Here is a 19,347-nt window from a genome sequence, read left to right as displayed (position 1 = left end):
ATATTTCTGTAAGAATAATCAAAAGGGGGATTCAGGTGTTTTTTTAAGGGCTCTATTTACTTATATTTACTTATATTTTGAGTACTGCTACTTTAAATTGTTTCTTTTATTTATCCATATTATTTGCTATGAAAACAGACTAGGAATAAATTTACTTATAGATTTAAACTTTATAAATATTTTTTTTACTCAAAATAATGAATTTTCACAATGAACCTCTTAGAATTACGTATTCCAATGTTCTTGTTTGTTTTCAAAAGTTTGCAATTTTATTGTTTAGGTAATACCCTTATAGTGCAGATACGAGTATTTCTCAGGTAATGTACACGGTAATAAATACAGAAAACTAAAATTTTATTACAATATTTTGTAAACTAGTACTTATTATTTTTAATTATGTAAATAATTAAAATATAATATAAAAATAACGTACGTATAAGTTGGAATAAGCTTTTTTTAATGTTTTAGTAAAATCCTGCTATTTTAATTTGCATGTATAGGAAATAAATAGAACGAATTAATGTTTTTTTTGGCTAAGATAAAAAAACAAAATAAAACAAAATATTCCTACCCAAAAACCTACACATGGTAGCTCTACTTTTTGCTCAATAACAAAACCTGGGTAAGGTATAAAATACTTAAAATTGTATCCAGGCACGTATCCAACAAGTTTTTAGGTAATCCACAACACTACCCTATTGTCCCTAGTTCTGATAGCTTAAAAATTGTTTAGTTTGGCAGCTTTAATATTCAGCATAAGCCATTTTCATTTATACAAAGACCAATTGATGGAAAAATTAACATTCGAATTATAAAACAGAATAAAAAGTTTTATTGAAAAAGTTGGTCCTGTTAACATGAGCATGAATGTTGAGTGCATTTTTTACAGCGGTTAACAGAGTGCTGGTGCGCCAGTGAGACCGTTGGTTGAAAAACAGAAAAATATATCTGTCAAAATAATCGTAAGGGTATTCGTTCAAATTAACTGTTCAACTGTGAGTCAAATTTTTGTTTATATATTAATAAATCATTTAATTCTTTTGCTTGGCCTACAACGTAATCTATAAAATAAATAACTAAAAAAAAACAGAATCAATAAATACCGAAAATATAATTAAGATATACATAATTTTTTTTTCTTCAAAAACTAAAAAGACAAATAAAGTGAAAATATAAGGAAAATAAAAACTATGTAACAATGGTAATTTCTTGACCCAAACGGTATTTTGAAGAACCAATGGTTCGTATTCTTCCACGGATTGTTTATCCACCAACTTTGCTCAGTAAAAATAAATAACTCGAATCATTATTGCAACATTTTTAATCAGCTTTATCAATAGACAAAAACACAAGTTTTAATGTAAAACCTGGTTTCCATAAGTGACAATCTGTTTTGTAAGTAGTACAGGCCAAATGCTTGATAAATTTAATAAAAATATAATTTGCTTATAATTGTTAATTCACAAATTATTTATAAACAAAATGATACATAAACAATTTGGCATGTCTCATTGGTTCGCGTCCCTGCTGTGATGGCGGGTACCTCTGCTGATGTTGTGATATATAACCCACAGATGGCGATAGCTTTGCCCCACAGGTGGTGGCAGAAACAAAATTACTATGGCGCACTGATTGAATAAATTTGAATATTTATTTTGATTATTCGTACGTGCTTCTTAAATACTTTTTTTTACTTCCGGTTCGTAAAAATTCTATCTTAGAGGTATGCTCATGAATTAATTGTTTACTAATTTTGTTGATTTCTAATATTTTTTTTAAGTTGTCGTTTCTCTATAAAAACGGACAATTGCTTTTCAGAAGGACTGTCTTTCCAAAAATCCAGCAATGAACTTCTTGACGATCTTCCTTTCCGTCGCTCTCATCCTGGCCATCAGCTCAGGATGGACAGAGGCTCAAATCGCCGAAGTAGCTACTACAGCGGTTTGTTATCCCTTTAATATTAATAATATTAATGTTTCATTCGAAAATTAATACATTATTATTTCCACAGTTGGGCACAGGCATGAAATTTTTAGACTTGGGTCTGGGAGTTGCTAAATCCGCCGTTGGTGCCTTTGCGAAATCTGGACAATAAATGCATTGTAAAAAGAAAATAAATAATTCACATGCGTTCATATCTGAAATTTGATTTTAATTTGTATTATTTATTAACGCCAGTGAGACCGTTTGTTGAAAAATTTTTTTATTTGGCGTCAAATATTTGTTTGACTATTTATATATATCAAATATATATATCTATATATATTGTTGAAAAATAAATAACTAGAAAAAAACAGAATCATAAATACCGAAAATATACGTTAGATGTACACAATTTTTATACCCTTATTATACCCTTGCAGAGGGTATTATAATTTTGGTCAAAAGTGTGCAACGCAGTGAAGGAGACATCTCCGACCCTATAAAGTATATATATTCTTGATCAGGATCACTTCCTGAGTTAATATAAGCATGTCCGTCTGTCCGTCTGTCCGTCTGTCTGTTTCGACGCAAACTAGTCTCTCAGTTTTAAAGATATCGAATTGAAACTTTGCACACACCCTTCTTTCCTTTGCACGCAGTATATATGTCGGAACGGACAGGATCGGCCGACTATATCCTATAGCTGCCATATAACTGATTGATCGGAAATGCCTTAATTTTGGTGTTTGTAAAGTTAGGAAGCTGGGATTTCCTATGGGTTTTATATTTGGCCAATCAATCCGACCTAGCAAATTTCATAAGGAAAAACTTTGTATGCAAAGTTTCAATACGATATCTTTAAAAGTTATTCTTTCGCGTAGAAACAGACAGACGGACAGACAGACGGACAGACGGACATGCTTATATCAACTCAGGAGGTGATCCTGATCAAGAATATATATACTTTATAGGGTCGGAGATGTCTCCTTCACTGCGTTGCACACTTTTGACCAAAATTATAATACCCTCTGCAAGGATATAAAAAGACAAATAAAGTGAAAATATAAGGACAACAAAAACTGTGTAACAATGGTAATTTCTTGACCCAAACGGTATTTTGTCGATAGCTTTGCCCCACAGGTGGTGGCAGGAACAAAATTACTTTGACGCTCTGATTGAATAAATTTGAATATTTATTTTGATTATTCGTACGTGCTTCTTAAATACTTTTTTTTTTACTTACGCTTCGTAAAAATTTTATATTAGAAGTATGCTCATGAATTAATTGTTTACTAATTTTTTTGATGTCTAATATTTTTTTTGAAGTTTTCGTTTCTCTATAAAAGCGGACGACTGCTTTTCAGAGTCACTATCTTTCCAAAAATCCAGCAATGAACTTCTGGACGATCTTCCTTTCCGTCGCTCTCATCCTGGCAATCAGCTCAGGATGGACAGAGGCTCAATTGACCGAAGTAGTTAGTACAGCGGTTTGTTAACCGTTTCATATTAATAATATTAATATTTCATTCAGAAGTTAATACATTATTATTTCCACAGTTGGGCACAGGTATGAAAGTTTTAGACTTGGGTCTGGGAGTTGCTAAAACCGCCGTTCATGCCCTTGCGAAATCTGGATAAGAGCTGCTTTCAATAAATGCATTGTAAAAAGAAAATAAATAATTCACATGCGTTCATATCTGAAATCTGATTTTAAATTGTATTATTACTGTTTGTTGAACATTTTTTTATTAGGCGTAAAATATTTGTTTGACTTTTTTATAAATATTAAATATATATATCTATATATATTATTAAAAAACAAGAAAGGAAAGCTAACTTCGGGCGGAGCCGAAGTTGAAATACCCTTGCAGAATATTCTGTAAATTATATATATTATATATTTAAAAATAATTATAACTTTGTTGTTTATAATTTGTTTGTTCTTTGGGATTTGGTAATATTTAAATATTATGGAATTACGGCTTTAACTAAATTTAAATCGGATAACAATATCACATAGCTGCCATAGAAACGCAAAATCGACATAGCCTCATTGTTTTTAGTAATATAGGCATATAAATCGAAATGTAGTCGTTTTGTAACAACTGCAAGGGTATACAAAACTTCGGCTTGCCGAATAGCGGGTACCTCCGCTGATGTTGTGAAATATAACCCAAAGACGGCGATAGTTTTGCCCCACAGGTGGTGGCAGAAACAAAATTACTTTGGCGCGCTGATTGAATAAATTTGCATATTTATTTTGATTATTCGTACGTGCTTCTTAAATAATTTTTTTTACTTACGCTTCTTAGAAATTCTATCTTAGAAGTATGCTCATGAATTAATTGTTTATTAATTTTGTTGATTTCTAATATTTTTTTAAGTTTTCGTTTGTCTATAAAAACGGACGACTGCTTTTTAGACTCACTCTTTTAAAATATCCAACAATGAACTTCTTAACGATCTTCCTTTTCGTGGCTGTCATCCTGGCCATCAGCTCAGGATGGACAGAGGCTCAGTTGCTCGATTTAGCTAGAACAGTGGTTTGTTACCTTTCATATTAATATTTCATTCAGAAGTTAATACATTACTATTTTCACAGTTGGACACAGGTGTGAAAGTTTTAGACATGGGGCTGGAAGTTGCTAAATCCGTCGTTAGTGCCATTCCAAAATCTTCTTAAGAACTGTTTTCAATTGTAAAAAGAAAATAAATAATTCGTATTCGTTCATATCTGAAATCTGAATTTAAATTGTATTATTTTTGAACGAGTTTTTTTTGGAAAACTGCTCCCTAAGACACAAAATTCAGCAAAACCTAAAACTAAATTAGGTTGGTTAACATTTATAAAACCTAAAACCATCGTGAGTCAAAGTCATTTTTCAAATATTTTCTCCACTTTTTACAGACGCTTGTTTGCCTACAAAAATTGTCGCCTTATTTAAACTTATCCTCAGTTGCTCATTTAGTAACCAATTCAGTTCAAATATTTTGTGAGTAGTACGTGCTTAGTGAACAGTTTTAATTTATTTTCATTTTCTAGCTGTTGAGTTTTAGAAATATGTTTAGTCTGTATTAAAATACGGCTGTGATTCCCCTCAAATGTGAATAAACATGTCATAATTTTTTTATATTTGTACGATAAATAAATGTACAACTTCAACATTTAAATTTAAATAAAAAATAAAATAATAATATATTTATATTTTATTGCTTTAAATGAACTTTAAGATTTCTGTATACTAAAAACTAATCTTTGACTAACATTTAAGGGAAATTAAATTTTGAATTATATTGAACTAATTTACAATTGGCATATTTCGTGAATTTGTGGCCTTTCATCCTTCGTGTAATTGATATATATACCTCACACAATCAGATTCCATCTAGCTGGTGTACTTTTTCCAAAAACAAAACCCCCTTTCGCGTTATCAGCAACGCTTTTTAGCTGTCTGTTCCTCTATAAAAGCGTGCGCCTTTCCAAGCAAAATCATCAGTCGCTCAGTTCTTCCACAACAGCATCAGCTACATTCGCTTTCGTAAACCAAACCTTTATAAACCAAATATCTCGCCATGAACTTCAACAAGATCTTCGTTTTCGTCGCCCTCATTCTGGCCATCAGCTTGGGACAGTCGGAGGCTGGCTGGTTGAAGAAAATTGGCAAAAAAATTGTAAGTACTTTTTCTCTATTATTTTCACTTGGAAGCTAACTCTGATCCTCTTTTATCAGGAACGCGTTGGCCAGCACACTCGGGATGCCACCATTCAAGGTCTAGGAGTTGCTCAACAAGCCGCCAATGTCGCAGCTACTGCTAGAGGATGAAGAAACCCTATATACCCCTTATTAAAAGCCTATACCTTATAATACCTAATTTATTATTTTCCAAATGTATTGTTTTATGTAAATAAAAAATCCCTTGTATATATTTCAAATAACTACTTATTTGTACTTTTCTTTTTATCTCTCAATACTTTTAGTTATGACCTTTATATTTTTAAGTTTTGTCTTATGTCTGAAGACATTAAGTTTAATTTAAATATAACTTAACTTTTCAAAGTTATTTTTTATAATTTAGCCGCTCTATAAGAAATAAAAATAAACTGAAACAAAGATTACAAAAATGATTGCATTTCGCGAAAACTGCAAAGTTTAAATTGGCAAATTAATTTAAATCTGATGAAAATGAATTGAAAAAATTGTGGAAAAGGTCAAACATTTTGGAAGTTAGATCTATGGTATACCGGTCAAACAGCCACGAAAGAAATCTTTTAAAACGTCTGTTAAAAGCCGTTGAATTAATTTTAACCACTAGAAATTACATCGGTAGGGTTAGTTTTCTGCACATCCAAATGAAAACCTTTGACCAAAGACCTAATTAACTTACATCTTTAAGTTACATCTTTGTACCATCCAACAATATACGAAACGAAAAAGTTTCTCACATTCGCTAAAAATTATGGTCATATTTATTTTTCTAAAATCGTTTTTATTCTAAAGTAATAAAATAAAATTAGTTGTTATCTTACGGAATGATAACACTAAGTTAAAAAATTCTTTGGTCAAAAACCTTAGTTGAAGATTAAGTTAAAGTGTAATAAGCTTGGATTGTTTTTTTTTACATTTCTTTCACTCTTTTTATATTTTGAAGTTGTAATTGAAATTTTGTAAAAAATAATTTGAGGAAATCGAAAAATGTTTTTAGGGGCTTATAGTTGGGGGCTTTCATATTTTGAATCCAAATTTTACTTATACAAATTTAAAACCCCCGATTCTGGCACAAGATGTCTATACTGATTTAATACAGATAAGTTTCCTCTGGTGTACTTTTTTTCTGAAAAATCCCCGTGCATGGCTTATCTGTCATTGAGTTTGAGCTGTTCCCCAGCCTATAAAAGCACTTGTCTTTTCCATCACAGCCATTAGTCGTTCAGAGCTCACTGCAATAGCAATATCAGTTCAACCTTTTCCAGCCGGAAATAATCAAGCAATATCACCATGAACTTCTACAAGATCTTCGTTTTCGTCGCCCTCATCCTGGCAATCAGCATTGGACAATCGGAAGCTGGATGGCTAAAAAAGATTGGCAAGAAACTGGTAAGTCTTGAAGCTCCCAATAATTTTAGTTTGTGCTAAACCTAATCCTTCTTCACAGGAACGTGTTGGCCAGCACACTCGAGATGCCACAATCCAGGGTCTGGGAATCGCTCAACAAGCCGCCAATGTAGCGGCAACTGCCCGAGGCTGACGACTATGCCACACTATTTCTATTTATCATATTTAAAATATTTATTTATTCTGTTGTTCTAAGGAAATAAAAATAGAGAAAAATATTTTCGCATCTTATCTTTTAACAACTTTAAAAGCATTGAAATACTAACATAAAAGAATACGGCTAAAATAAAATCATAATTATGGCTGCCGATAATAAACTTAAAACAAATATTTTATCAAATAATGTCGATATATACTATTTACATTTACATTAATTAATCGAAATATGCTTAAAAGAATTTGGAATTCCGAAATAGGTAAAAATTTAAGGAAACATGTTCTTCAGCTCGTGTTTGTCCACCTTTTTAGTTGGGAAAATCCATGAACATGACTGATCTGAAGGAGAGTAGGTTTGTTCGCCAATAAAAGAACTCTATTCCAAATACCTACTAGAGCAGTTAAAGCTAATGTTTCCTTTTTATTCAAATTAACTTTGATCGCCTTTATCCTTTAAGCTAACTGGTTCAAACAACTTGGCAAGAATATTGTTGTTGAGAATATTCTTATATCCTTTAAATAGATAAATACATATACTTGCCGCGCGGGTCGGTATACGCTTAATTACGATTTATGATTTCAAAATTTATTAAGATTTATTTGGGGGGCATTAAAAACTATTAGTTTCGACAAGGTCTTTAAAAATTAATTGTTCGCATGCAATAAATTTATCTTTTATTTTTTAATGGTGTTTCTGTAAGTTTGTTGTCTTACTATTCTCGATTTTAATGTTTGTAATTAATCTTCATCCTTCTACTCCGTAAAAACGAAATTATTATGGCTTATTATTAATATATACTATGTAAGTATATGTACATATATGAGTTTGTATAAACTATGTCTATTGTGTTTTTTATCCGTATTTCTTCTTATTTGTCTTATAAATGTTTCTTAACATCCATTTACTTGCACATTGATAATAACAAACTAGTTAAACCAAGAATGGCTTTCTCCTTTTCAGCTTTTTACAATTTTGGTACTCCCCCAAATGTTAAGTAAATCCCTTTTGAAGGGAACTAATTTGAACAGAAATTTAAAAAACCCCCCAAATCTGATTTCGATTTTGTAATTTAGTTGCAGAGACTAATTCTGATCAGATTGGATTCCTCTTCTGTACTTTTTCCCGCAATAAAAATCCCCTTGCTCGCCTTATCAGGCACGGCCTTTTAAGCTGATTTGCCTATAAAACCGCACGCCTTTCGGGGTGTAGCTATCAGACACTCAGTTCCCGCTGTAACATCAACATCAAAAGCATCAGCTTAAAGTCAAACAATCGCACCATGAACTTCTACAAGATCTTCGTTTTCGTCGCCCTCATCCTGGCCATTAGCTTCGGACAATCCGAGGCTGGCTGGCTGAAAAAGATTGGCAAGAAACTGGTAAGTCTTGAAGCTCCCAATAATTTTTTTTTTTTTTTTTTTTCCTTTTTTCTCTTTTTAGTTTGTGCTAAACCTAATCCTTCTTCACAGGAACGTGTTGGCCAGCACACTCGAGATGCCACAATCCAGGGTCTGGGAATCGCTCAACAAGCTGCCAATGTTGCAGCAACAGCCCGAGGTTAACAACTATGCCGCACTATTTATAGTTATCATATCTAAAATGTTTATTTATTTTGTTGTACTAAGCTAATAAAAAATTTGAAAAGTAGTTTCTCATTTTATAATTGAACAGCTTTAAAAGCATTAAAGGGTTTAAAATACTTACATAAAAGAATACGTCCAAAATCACTTCACAATTACGGTTACCGCTAATAAACTTGATGTTAATGTTTGAATTAATCTTCATCCTTCTACTATGTATATTTATGTGAGTTTGTATATAGTATGTCTATTGAGCTTTTTATCCGTATTTCTTCTTATTTGTCATATAAATTTATCTAAACATCCATTTGCTTATACATTGATAATAACAAACTAGTAAAACCTAGAATGGCTTTCTCATTTTTTCAGCTTTTTAATATTTTGAAATTTACTTGCAGAGAGTGATTCTGATTAGATTGGATTCCTCTCCTGTACGCCTTATCAGGCATGGCACATGTCATTAAATTTATACTTATTTCGGCCAGCAAAAACTATTTTTAGTATATTTCTATTTATTTATTTTCATACCATGAATTAAGCTGATTAGCTTATAAAACCGCACGCTTTTCGGGGTGTAGTTATCAGTCACTCAGTTCCCGCTGAAACATCAACATCAGAAGCATCAGCTTAAAATCAAACGATCGCAATATGAACTTCTACAAGATCTTCGTTTTCGTCGCCCTCATCCTGGCAATCAGCATAGGACAATCGGATGCTGGCTTGCTAAAAAAGATTGGCAAGAAACTCGTGAGTTATAAAACCACAAATATTTTTAGTTTGGTCTTAACCTGATTCTTCTTCACAGGAACGTGTTGCCCAGCACACTCGAGATGCCACACTCCAGGGTTTGGAAATCGCTCAAAAAGCCGCCAATGTCGCAGCAACTGCCCGAGGTTGACGGCGATGATGAACTATTAACAAATATTATAGTTAAGATTATGTATATATTCTATTGTCCTAAGTAAATAAGAAAATATACAGAAAATATAAATAAATCAAAACTATAAGTCGCACTTTTTTTTAAATATTCAATTAGGGTTGATAAGAACCTTATCAGCATCACTTATAGCTTATGTGCTGCTGCGCTGTAGCCGAAATATACACCAATTGTAACCTCTAAGCAATGCCACGCGACTGAGTTTGTTTTTCGACTTTTTCAATTGGCAAAATTTACGATCGCTTATTTGATAGCTTTTTTCGTTAGGCGCGCAGCTATTTTCCAAATAAAAGTTTATAGTTTAACCATTTGCACGCGCGACTAGTGGACTAGTGGCAAAAGTGTCTGCTAAATACTTAAAATATGATTTGTTTTACTACTGAACATCACTATATTGCATTTATTTTGTATCAGTAAACACATTCTTATGATCTAAAACATACCACTTAATTGGAAATTATTTTAGGAAGAATTTTTTTCTTTAGCCAGAAATGGTTTTCTTCTTCTCCATCTTCAAAACTTTGTGGTACACCCCAAAAGCAAGGTGAATTCCTTTTCGGGCCAATCCCCGAATCTGATTTCGACTCAGACTTACTATAGTTGCCCAGAGTGATTCCGAAATGCTGGGATTCCTCTCGTGTACTTCTTCCACAATAAAAATCCCCCTTCAGGCCCTATCAGGAAACGCTGTAAAAGCTAACAGGTTGCCTATAAAAGCTCTTGCTATTCCTAGTGCAATCACCAGTCGCTCAGTTCTCACTTCAACAGCAACATCAGAAGCATCAGCTTAAAGTCAAACAATCGCACCATGAACTTCAACAAGATCTTCGTTTTCGTCGCCCTCATCCTGGCCATTAGCTTGGGACAATCCGAGGCTGGTTGGCTAAAAAAGATTGGCAAGAAACTCGTAAGTTCTATATCCCTAAATATTTTTAGTTACAACTTAGCCTGATCCATATTTACAGGAACGTGTTGGCCAGCACACTCGAGATGCCACAATCCAGGGTTTGGGAATCGCTCAACAAGCCGCCAATGTTGCTGCCACCGCCAGAGGATGAAACCACCACACGCACAATATTTATTTATTTTAGTCTTTAGTAAATAAAACAGACTTTAGAAAAAGAGCTTCATTTTATATTAAAGATTTTTAATCTTGTAATTTTTTAAACATTTTCTTGCTGGGTCAAATTACACCTTTAAGAAGTGAAAGAATTTTATAGCTTGATTGATCTAATCAAAGTTAATGTGAATAAAAACACATTATCAGGTTTATTTCTTTATCATCATTCGAATACCTATCCTATCCTATGCAAATTAATAAACTACCTAAAAAAATAATTCAAAATATTTAAATATTATAATGAAAATTTCACTTAATATATAGTGATAGGAATATGCTTTCATTGGGATATTTTCCGGATTTTTTACGGTACTTACAGATAGTTGTCGCCTGTTAACTAAATTATTTGATATAAAGTTGGTGTATAGTAGAAGAAACCAATTCCACTATTTGATGTCTATGAATTAAAAAAGTTGCATATGTATTTAATTTGCTTTGTTTGTATTTATTATAGTTTAAGAAAAATATATGGTTTGCTTTACATTGACATACCAAATTTATTTTTGTTTTTTTTTTAATTTAAATGGCTTAGGGTAAATGACATAAAATGATTATAATTATCAGGCAGGTTATGTAGCGGGTTGAGTATTATCAAGGGTTTTTTGTTTCAACCTCGAGCTGTGGCTGCCACATTGGCGGCTTGTTGGGCGATTCCGATGACCTGGATGGTGGCATCTCTAGTATTTTGGCCAATGCGTTCCTATAAATATAACTGAATTAATATTGGCAGTGCAAATTAATAATAGGTACTCTTACAATTCTCTTTCCCAACTTCTTAAGCCAGTTGGCCTCCGAATTTCCGAAACTGATGGCCAGAATGAGGGCGACGAAGACGAAGATCTTGTTAAAGTTCATGGTAAGATAGTTGGCAAATTAGCAGATCAAAAGAAAGCTGATGCTTTTGCAGTAAGAACTGAGCGTTTGATGATTGGACATCGAGAAGATCGAGCTTATATAGCGATACCCACAGAAGATGTCGCTGCACAGACGGGGATTTTTTCACTGGGACAAAAGTTCACAAGATGCATTCAGATCGGAACTGCCATTAATATGACTCTCCGAAGAGGTATTTCAGAATTCAAATTCACCGATTGAGTTCAAGTTGAACTTACGAATATTTGTTAATTAAAATTAAACATTTTGTAATTAAAATAAAAAATAATTAAAAGTATAATTTTATTACTAATATTAAATAAAAGAATCCTAAAATTTGTATTTTTTATAAATTTGCTTTCAATGTAATTTTATGTTCTTAATAAAATGCTTGGAACTACCTCATTGTTTATTACTCATTTCTAGGCTTTTTAATATTTTATTTATTTTTTTTGACGGATTGCAAATGTCGGATCTAAAAAGAACGTAGTGTAGTTCCCCATCTGACCATTCCCCAGAGACAAGCCTCCAATTTTTATTACTCTTCGTGCATATTCTTCCCAGACAAAATCCCCTTCGTCGCCTTATCACCATCGCTTGAGATGCTGTCTATAGAAGCTATAAAGCTTCTATTTTTGAAGAGAGGTTATCGGTAACTCAGTTCCCACTGAAAATGAAATATAAGCAGGGTCAATAACTTGCGCTATTTTTATTATAATAAGACAACCAGAGTTTATAGCTTTCAAAGCGAAATAACTCTTTAAGGTGCTCTACAATTGGACTTCTAGAGACCATAACTTTACCAAATTTAATCCGATCTCAAAGTGGCATACCTCTAAAGACTTCTGGGTTGATTCTCTAAAAATCTGCATTCAAAATTTTCATTTTAGCGTTGATCAAAATTTTGACCCATTTTCATGTTAGTTATTTCTAAGTTTCCGATGTCTTGTAAAAAGGTTACCCACATTTTGACTTCTACAGTCCATAACTTTACCAAATTTAATCCGATCTCAAAGTGGGATACCTCTAAAGACTTCTGGGTTGATTCTCTAAAAATCTGCATTCAAAATTTTCACTTTAACGTTGATCAAAATTTTGACCCATTTTCATGTTAGTTATTTCTAAGTTTCCGATGTTTTGTAAAAAGGTTACCCACATTTAGACTTCTACAGTCCATAACTTTACCAAATTTAATCCGATCTCAAAGTGGGATACCTCTAAAGACTTCTGGGTTGATTCTCTAAAAATCTGCATTCAAAATTTTCCTTTTAACGTTGATCAAATTTTTGACCCAATTTCATGTTAGTTATTTCTAAGTTTCCGATGTTTTGTAAAAAGGTTACCCACATTTGGAATTCTACAGTCCATAACTTTACCAAATTTAATCCGATTTCAAAGTGGCATACCTCTAAAGACTTCTGGGTTGATTCTCTAAAAATCTGCATTCAAAATTTTCACTTTAACGTTGATCAAAATTTTGACCCATTTTCATGTTAGTTATTTCTAAGTTTCCGATGTTTTGTAAAAAGGTTACCCACATTTTGACTTCTACAGTCCATAACTTTACCAAATTTAATCCGATCTCAAAGTGGCATACCTCTAAAGACTTCTGGGTTGATTCTCTAAAAATCTGCATTCAAAATTTTCATTTTAGCGTTGATCAAAATTTTGACCCATTTTCATGTTAGTTATTTCTAAGTTTCCGATGTCTTGTAAAAAGGTTACCCACATTTTGACTTCTACAGTCCATAACTTTACCAAATTTAATCCGATCTCAAAGTGGGATACCTCTAAAGACTTCTGGGTTGATTCTCTAAAAATCTGCATTCAAAATTTTCACTTTAACGTTGATCAAAATTTTGACCCATTTTCATGTTAGTTATTTCTAAGTTTCCGATGTTTTGTAAAAAGGTTACCCACATTTAGACTTCTACAGTCCATAACTTTACCAAATTTAATCCGATCTCAAAGTGGGATACCTCTAAAGACTTCTGGGTTGATTCTCTAAAAATCTGCATTCAAAATTTTCACTTTAACGTTGATCAAAATTTTGACCCATTTTCATGTTAGTTATTTCTAAGTTTCCGATGTTTTGTAAAAAGGTTACCCACATTTAGACTTCTACAGTCCATAACTTTACCAAATTTAATCCGATCTCAAAGTGGGATACCTCTAAAGACTTCTGGGTTGATTCTCTAAAAATCTGCATTCAAAATTTTCCTTTTAACGTTGATCAAATTTTTTGACCCAATTTCATGTTAGTTATTTCTAAGTTTCCGATGTTTTGTAAAAAGGTTACCCACATTTGGAATTCTACAGTCCATAACTTTACCAAATTTAATCCGATTTCAAAGTGGCATACCTCTAAAGACTTCTGGGTTGATTCTCTAAAAATCTGCATTCAAAATTTTCACTTTAACGTTGATCAAAATTTTGACCCATTTTCATGTTAGTTATTTCTAAGTTTCCGATGTTTTGTAAAAAGGTTACCCACATTTTGACTTCTACAGTCCATAACTTTACCAAATTTAATCCGATCTCAAAGTGGCATACCTCTAAAGACTTCTGGGTTGATTCTCTAAAAATCTGCATTCAAAATTTTCATTTTAGCGTTGATCAAAATTTTGACCCATTTTCATGTTAGTTATTTCTAAGTTTCCGATGTCTTGTAAAAAGGTTACCCACATTTTGACTTCTACAGTCCATAACTTTACCAAATTAAATCCGATCTCAAAGTGGGATACCTCTAAAGACTTCTGGGTTGATTCTCTAAAAATCTGCATTCAAAATTTTCACTTTAACGTTGATCAAAATTTTGACCCATTTTCATGTTAGTTATTTCTAAGTTTCCGATGTTTTGTAAAAAGGTTACCCACATTAGGACTTCAACAGTCCATAACTTTACCAAATTTAATCCGATCTCAAAGTGGCATACCTCTAAAGAATTCTGGATTTATTCTCTAAAAATCTGTATTCAAAATTTTCACTTTAACGTTGATCAAAATTTTGACCCATTTTCATGTTAGTTATTTCTAAGTTTCCGATGTTTTGTAAAAAGGTTACCCACATTTGGACTTCAACAGTCCATAACTTTACCAAATTTAATCCGATCTCAAAGTGGCATACCTCTAAAGACTTCTGGGTTGATTCTCTAAAAATCTGCATTCAAAATTTTCACTTTAACGTTGATCAAAATTTTGACCCATTTTCATGTTAGTTATTTCTAAGTTTCCGATGTCTTGTAAAAAGGTTACCCACATTTGGAATTCTACAGTCCATAACTTTACCAAATTTAATCCGATTTCAAAGTGGCATACCTCTAAAGACTTCTGGGTTGATTCTCTAAAAATCTGCATTCAAAATTTTCACTTTAACGTTGATCAAAATTTTGACCCATTTTCATGTTAGTTATTTCTAAGTTTCCGATGTTTTGTAAAAAGGTTACCCACATTTGGACTTCTACAGTCCATAACTTTACCAAATTTAATCCGATCTCAAAGTGGCATACTTCTAAAGACTTCTGAGTTGATTATCTAAAAATCTGCATTCAAAATTTTCACTTTAACGTTGATCAAAATTTTTTTTTTATGTTAGTTATTTCTAAGTTTCCGATGTCTTGTAAAAAGGTGACCCTCAATTGGACTTCTACGTTCCATAACTTTACCAAATTTAATTTGATCTCAAAGTGACATACCTCTAAAGACTTCTGGGTTGATCCACTAAAAATCTGAATTTTCATGTTACTTATTTCTAAGTTTCCGATGTCTTGTAAAAAGGTGAACCTTGGACTTCTACAGTCCATAACTTTACCAAATATCAGCTGACATAATTTTACAGATGCTTATCACTTTTTTGTTCAGGAATGTTCCCTCTTAAGTTTGTGCTTTATTCATAGTGTGTGTAATCTCCCTGCATAGCCACTTTATAAACTATGCTATTTCCTGATTCTAAGAAATCCCCGTAATCAACATCGTTTTGAATTGTCTTTACCACAATCCACATGAATAATCCCTTTATTATGCACTCAAAACATAATAAATTCCATTAGTTGTGGTAGCAAAAGAATTGAAAAAAACAAAAGAACTTTGGGACAGAAAAAGTACGGGAAATAACGCCAAACATTCGAGCGGCAAGCGAAATGGATTAATCAACAAACACGTTTTATTGGCTTCCCCACAACTGAACTTAAAAAAGCAAAACAACAACGACGATTACTCAATGGGTTGAACGATCGTAGAATTGAGTTGGAACGATCTACTGACACATTCGCGATACCTCGAACTAGACTTAATTAATGACTTAGAGAAATGTTAGTCAACAGATGGTACAGACTTTAAGATAACGAATGGGTTTTAGATGAATATTTCCTGCAGGTAAAGTCCCTGGTCTAATCATTGCTTAATTAACTGATTGTAAAGCCTTTTCTAAATATTATTTTCAACCGAACTGCAATAAAATATACCCTAAGTACTATAAGGGGTAACACAGTCTTTACTACGAATGAGTTTTATGAATGGAATTGCTCCACGGTGATTTCTGTTCCTTTCAAAAAGCACAGAGAACTCAGTGCTCAGTGGAAACCCACACCCAAGTAGATCCGATGACGTGTTTATATTATGATTCAAGTGATCGATCAAGATCGAGGGTAAGGGGCACACCTGTTTTGCTTATTCGTTCCCTTTCTTCTGACTATTTTGTCATTGTTCTGTAGTACGCTGTTCCTTATCAGCGCCTCTCGTTTATCAATTTTAGATCCGCTGTCTTTCTCCCGGTGATTCCCAGGAAAAAAGTTCCCCCGACGGCATCTGCTGATTATTTCCCTATCGAAGAGGCAAGGCCAAGATGGTCAAACATTTGCTCAGCCATTGTCTCCAAGTGGACTGATAAACTTCGCGAACTGTGATGGGAATTTATGTGCCGGGGATGCCTGCTGAAAAGGTCATTTAAAAACAGCCTGAGTCATTTTGATTAGTCCGGTTGTCCCCTGGAATAGGGTATTTAAAGTATGATTTTAAACAGCAGTTTTAATAATGAATGGGTTATCAGGCGTTGTCTATAGTCATCCTATATGAATGAACTCTTTTAGTTATTCCCATAATCTATATTTAAAATGTATATTAATCACATAATCACATGACCTAAGGCAGTAATAAATATACATTTTTGCAGAGCACTTCTTGAAAACTATCTTTATAGAATAAACTGTTTGAATGCATCTCCCACTACACACTTTATTCCGTATCTAATGGAAACATACTTCCTTTTTAACTTACCTTAATTTCATTTAAGTCATCTGAATACCTCCCTCCAGTCTGAGTAGTTGAGCTATCCTTTGGAACCAGTTGCGGCATTTACTGACTTACTTACGCTGCTGTGGGCATTACCAACTGGATGAGACGGAGGATGAGGATGATGATGAGGATGCGGACGAGTCCTGGCGGTTATGACATAGGACTCGCTCCCTCCTTTTGTGTCTCCGCCTGCCACTTGTAGCTGTCACTCAGCGGTTAATTCGAGCGATTTTATTTACATTTCGCAGAGGCTATAGAACCGGAAAGGAGCAACATGGAGTTCCAAAGGGAAGCGGAGTCAAGGCCCAAGTTGGATAAAGCGTTTTTACTTGTTAAGGAAATTAGTGGCATATCCTGACAGGGCGCCCATCATCCTCGTAGCTTCCTATTCTAGATGCTCTATTCTTAGTCACCTCTCCACCCAAAATATCTATCTATGGATATATCCCCACCCCTGATTGTGTGTGTTTTTGCCTCCCTTGCTGATTTAATTCGCTTGTTGTCTTTGCTGCGAGTCTATGTCTATTGTCTGCCCCTCGTTGTTGGTTTTTTATGGTTGAAATTAAAGTTACATTTTCGTGGTGGTTGGTATTATGTGCTGATGAGAGTGAAAGCCTACAAACAGGGCCATCCCCTCTTAAAAATCATGTACAGTTGCGTGAGTGTGTTTATGTTTATGGTGTACTAATCTAGCGTTTCTAAATTGAGATTTGTAGGCTGCTTAAGTGATAACACACACATATATACATTTAAGTTTATATATTTAATATTAGTTACTATTACAATTTAAAAGTAAAAGCATAACATTTAATATTTAAAATTCGAATATTGTAATGGCTTAATAAGAAGGTCTGTGCAAAATTCATTAAAAATCTGGAGACAAAGACTTAGACTCTATGATATATGTACTTTTGAATTTCAATAAGAAAGACCAATATATTCTAAAAAAAATGCTGTTAGCACATTTGATAAAATAATTTAAAATAAGACTTTAAATAATCTGGGGGAGCTCAATTTTTATTAGCAGCTGGGCAAACAGATAGAGAGTTTTCCTGTTATAAAAAAGGGGATCCACTGCAGTCGCGTATTTGCTGCTCTTTCTCTTTTCGTAGCGAAAAAGTTCCCCGTCCTCAAATTATCAGCATCGCTGTCTTCGCTATAAAAGCTGGCTACACCTGAAGTCCAGTCATCAGTCGCTCAGTTCCCACAGCAACAGCTATATCAACAGCTAATTCGCTTTACTTTAAACCAAGGAATAAAATCCAGTAATTTAATTATGAACTTCTACAAGATCTTCGTCTTTGTGGCTCTCATTTTGGCCATTAGCTTTGGGCAATCCGAAGCCGGTTGGCTGAAGAAACTGGGCAAGAGAATTGTAAGTATTGCCTTAGAAAAATATTTAAAAAAATCAAATATTTCATTTTATACATTGCAATTTAAAAATGAATTTATTTAAATATTTATATTAAAACGTATCTAATAATTGTCTTTATAGGAACGCATTGGCCAGCACACCCGGGATGCCACCATCCAAGGTCTGGGAATTGCGCAACAAGCCGCCAATGTGGCAGCCACCGCTCGAGGATGAGAATTTGATGTCCATCAAAGGATTCTCCCAGGATAACCTGCTTAATTATAAACACTTATTTATTTACAATCACCTAGAAATAAACTAGTTTACATCCCCGCAATTTACATGTGCATATGTGTCTATGTCTATGGGTTTTTTATGGGTGCCGCGAGGTTGATTACACTTTCCCAGGGTGGCTGGGCTTGCCCTGTTTTCCCACAGTTTTCCCGGAGATTCCCGGGATCAGCGCACAAGTGTAAGGGCTCCCTTGGGCCAGCAACCTTGTGCTCTGGGTCCACCTCTTGTTGGTGGTCATTTCGAGCACAAAATGCTTCTAAATGTCAAAACACTTGTGAACCTTTTTCGGGGGGCGGAGTTTTGGGTTAAAGTTGAAATGGGTGAGAGTTGCCCTTGGCCCATGTGTGTTGTGTGTTGTATGTTGTGTTTTGTATTTTGTGTGTTCGGCTGGTAATTTGCTTTGATTTACTTACATGAGCGGAGGTCGCGCCACGTGACCGCAAAGTTTACATTAAATTATCGGAGCTCCTTGTGGAAGTGATTACAGAAGTTTCGCGAAAGGAAAACAATGAGAGTGGGGGTAATGAAATTGGAATATTCTCTCGGGCATCACATGAGTGTTTAAAAAAAAAAGTAATTCCAAATTAATGAGTTTTTCGTTAGTGATTAAACACATATTAGTTATTCAGCTCAAATTACAGCAAAATGATAGCTTTACAGCAATGTTTGTGGTAGCTTAAAATAATTTTCCCTTTGCTTTTTGAT

At 33.6% G+C, this 19,347-nt stretch overlaps 7 protein-coding genes across 7 annotated transcripts; 6 read left to right on the top strand and 1 right to left on the bottom strand.

The window, feature by feature from the left end:
- Positions 1 to 5,411: 5,411 nt before the first annotated feature.
- Positions 5,412 to 5,860, top strand: LOC123037486 (cecropin-C). The gene is made up of 2 exons (XM_044458421.1): positions 5,412 to 5,595; positions 5,655 to 5,860. The coding sequence occupies exons 1-2, from the start codon at positions 5,497 to 5,499 to the stop codon at positions 5,745 to 5,747; spliced, it is 192 nt and encodes a 63-aa protein (XP_044314356.1). The 5' UTR covers positions 5,412 to 5,496; the 3' UTR covers positions 5,748 to 5,860.
- A 1,003-nt stretch (positions 5,861 to 6,863) lies between these two features.
- On the top strand, positions 6,864 to 7,255 carry LOC108039421 (cecropin-2). The gene is made up of 2 exons (XM_017116436.2): positions 6,864 to 7,019; positions 7,078 to 7,255. Exons 1-2 carry the CDS (start codon positions 6,921 to 6,923, stop codon positions 7,168 to 7,170), a joined length of 192 nt encoding a protein of 63 aa, XP_016971925.1. The 5' UTR covers positions 6,864 to 6,920; the 3' UTR covers positions 7,171 to 7,255.
- Positions 7,256 to 8,419: 1,164 nt separating this feature from the next.
- Positions 8,420 to 8,840, top strand: LOC108039420 (cecropin-2). The gene is made up of 2 exons (XM_017116435.2): positions 8,420 to 8,572; positions 8,663 to 8,840. Exons 1-2 carry the CDS (start codon positions 8,474 to 8,476, stop codon positions 8,753 to 8,755), a joined length of 192 nt encoding a protein of 63 aa, XP_016971924.2. The 5' UTR covers positions 8,420 to 8,473; the 3' UTR covers positions 8,756 to 8,840.
- A 538-nt stretch (positions 8,841 to 9,378) lies between these two features.
- On the top strand, positions 9,379 to 9,701 carry LOC108049139 (cecropin-2-like). Its single transcript, XM_017130218.2, has 2 exons — positions 9,379 to 9,520; positions 9,579 to 9,701. The coding sequence occupies exons 1-2, from the start codon at positions 9,422 to 9,424 to the stop codon at positions 9,669 to 9,671; spliced, it is 192 nt and encodes a 63-aa protein (XP_016985707.1). The 5' UTR covers positions 9,379 to 9,421; the 3' UTR covers positions 9,672 to 9,701.
- Positions 9,702 to 10,463: 762 nt separating this feature from the next.
- LOC108053929 (cecropin-C) lies at positions 10,464 to 10,869 on the top strand. The gene is made up of 2 exons (XM_017136667.2): positions 10,464 to 10,617; positions 10,676 to 10,869. Exons 1-2 carry the CDS (start codon positions 10,519 to 10,521, stop codon positions 10,766 to 10,768), a joined length of 192 nt encoding a protein of 63 aa, XP_016992156.1. The 5' UTR covers positions 10,464 to 10,518; the 3' UTR covers positions 10,769 to 10,869.
- A 509-nt stretch (positions 10,870 to 11,378) lies between these two features.
- LOC108053930 (cecropin-B-like) lies at positions 11,379 to 11,690 on the bottom strand. Its single transcript, XM_017136668.2, has 2 exons — positions 11,587 to 11,690; positions 11,379 to 11,530 (listed from the first exon to the last, which is right to left on the bottom strand). Exons 1-2 carry the CDS (start codon positions 11,683 to 11,685, stop codon positions 11,438 to 11,440), a joined length of 192 nt encoding a protein of 63 aa, XP_016992157.2. The 5' UTR covers positions 11,686 to 11,690; the 3' UTR covers positions 11,379 to 11,437.
- A 6,510-nt stretch (positions 11,691 to 18,200) lies between these two features.
- On the top strand, positions 18,201 to 18,685 carry LOC108050642 (cecropin-C). The gene is made up of 2 exons (XM_017132415.2): positions 18,201 to 18,369; positions 18,490 to 18,685. The coding sequence occupies exons 1-2, from the start codon at positions 18,271 to 18,273 to the stop codon at positions 18,580 to 18,582; spliced, it is 192 nt and encodes a 63-aa protein (XP_016987904.1). The 5' UTR covers positions 18,201 to 18,270; the 3' UTR covers positions 18,583 to 18,685.
- The last annotated feature ends 662 nt before the right edge of the window (positions 18,686 to 19,347 follow it).

This window comes from Drosophila rhopaloa, unplaced genomic scaffold (genome assembly GCF_018152115.1).
Source record: "Drosophila rhopaloa isolate 14029-0021.01 unplaced genomic scaffold, ASM1815211v1 contig_167, whole genome shotgun sequence".
Lineage (NCBI taxonomy): Eukaryota > Metazoa > Arthropoda > Insecta > Diptera > Drosophilidae > Drosophila > Drosophila rhopaloa.
Note: the sequence above shows the minus strand (reverse complement) of the source record. Positions and strands in the feature narration are given on the sequence as shown.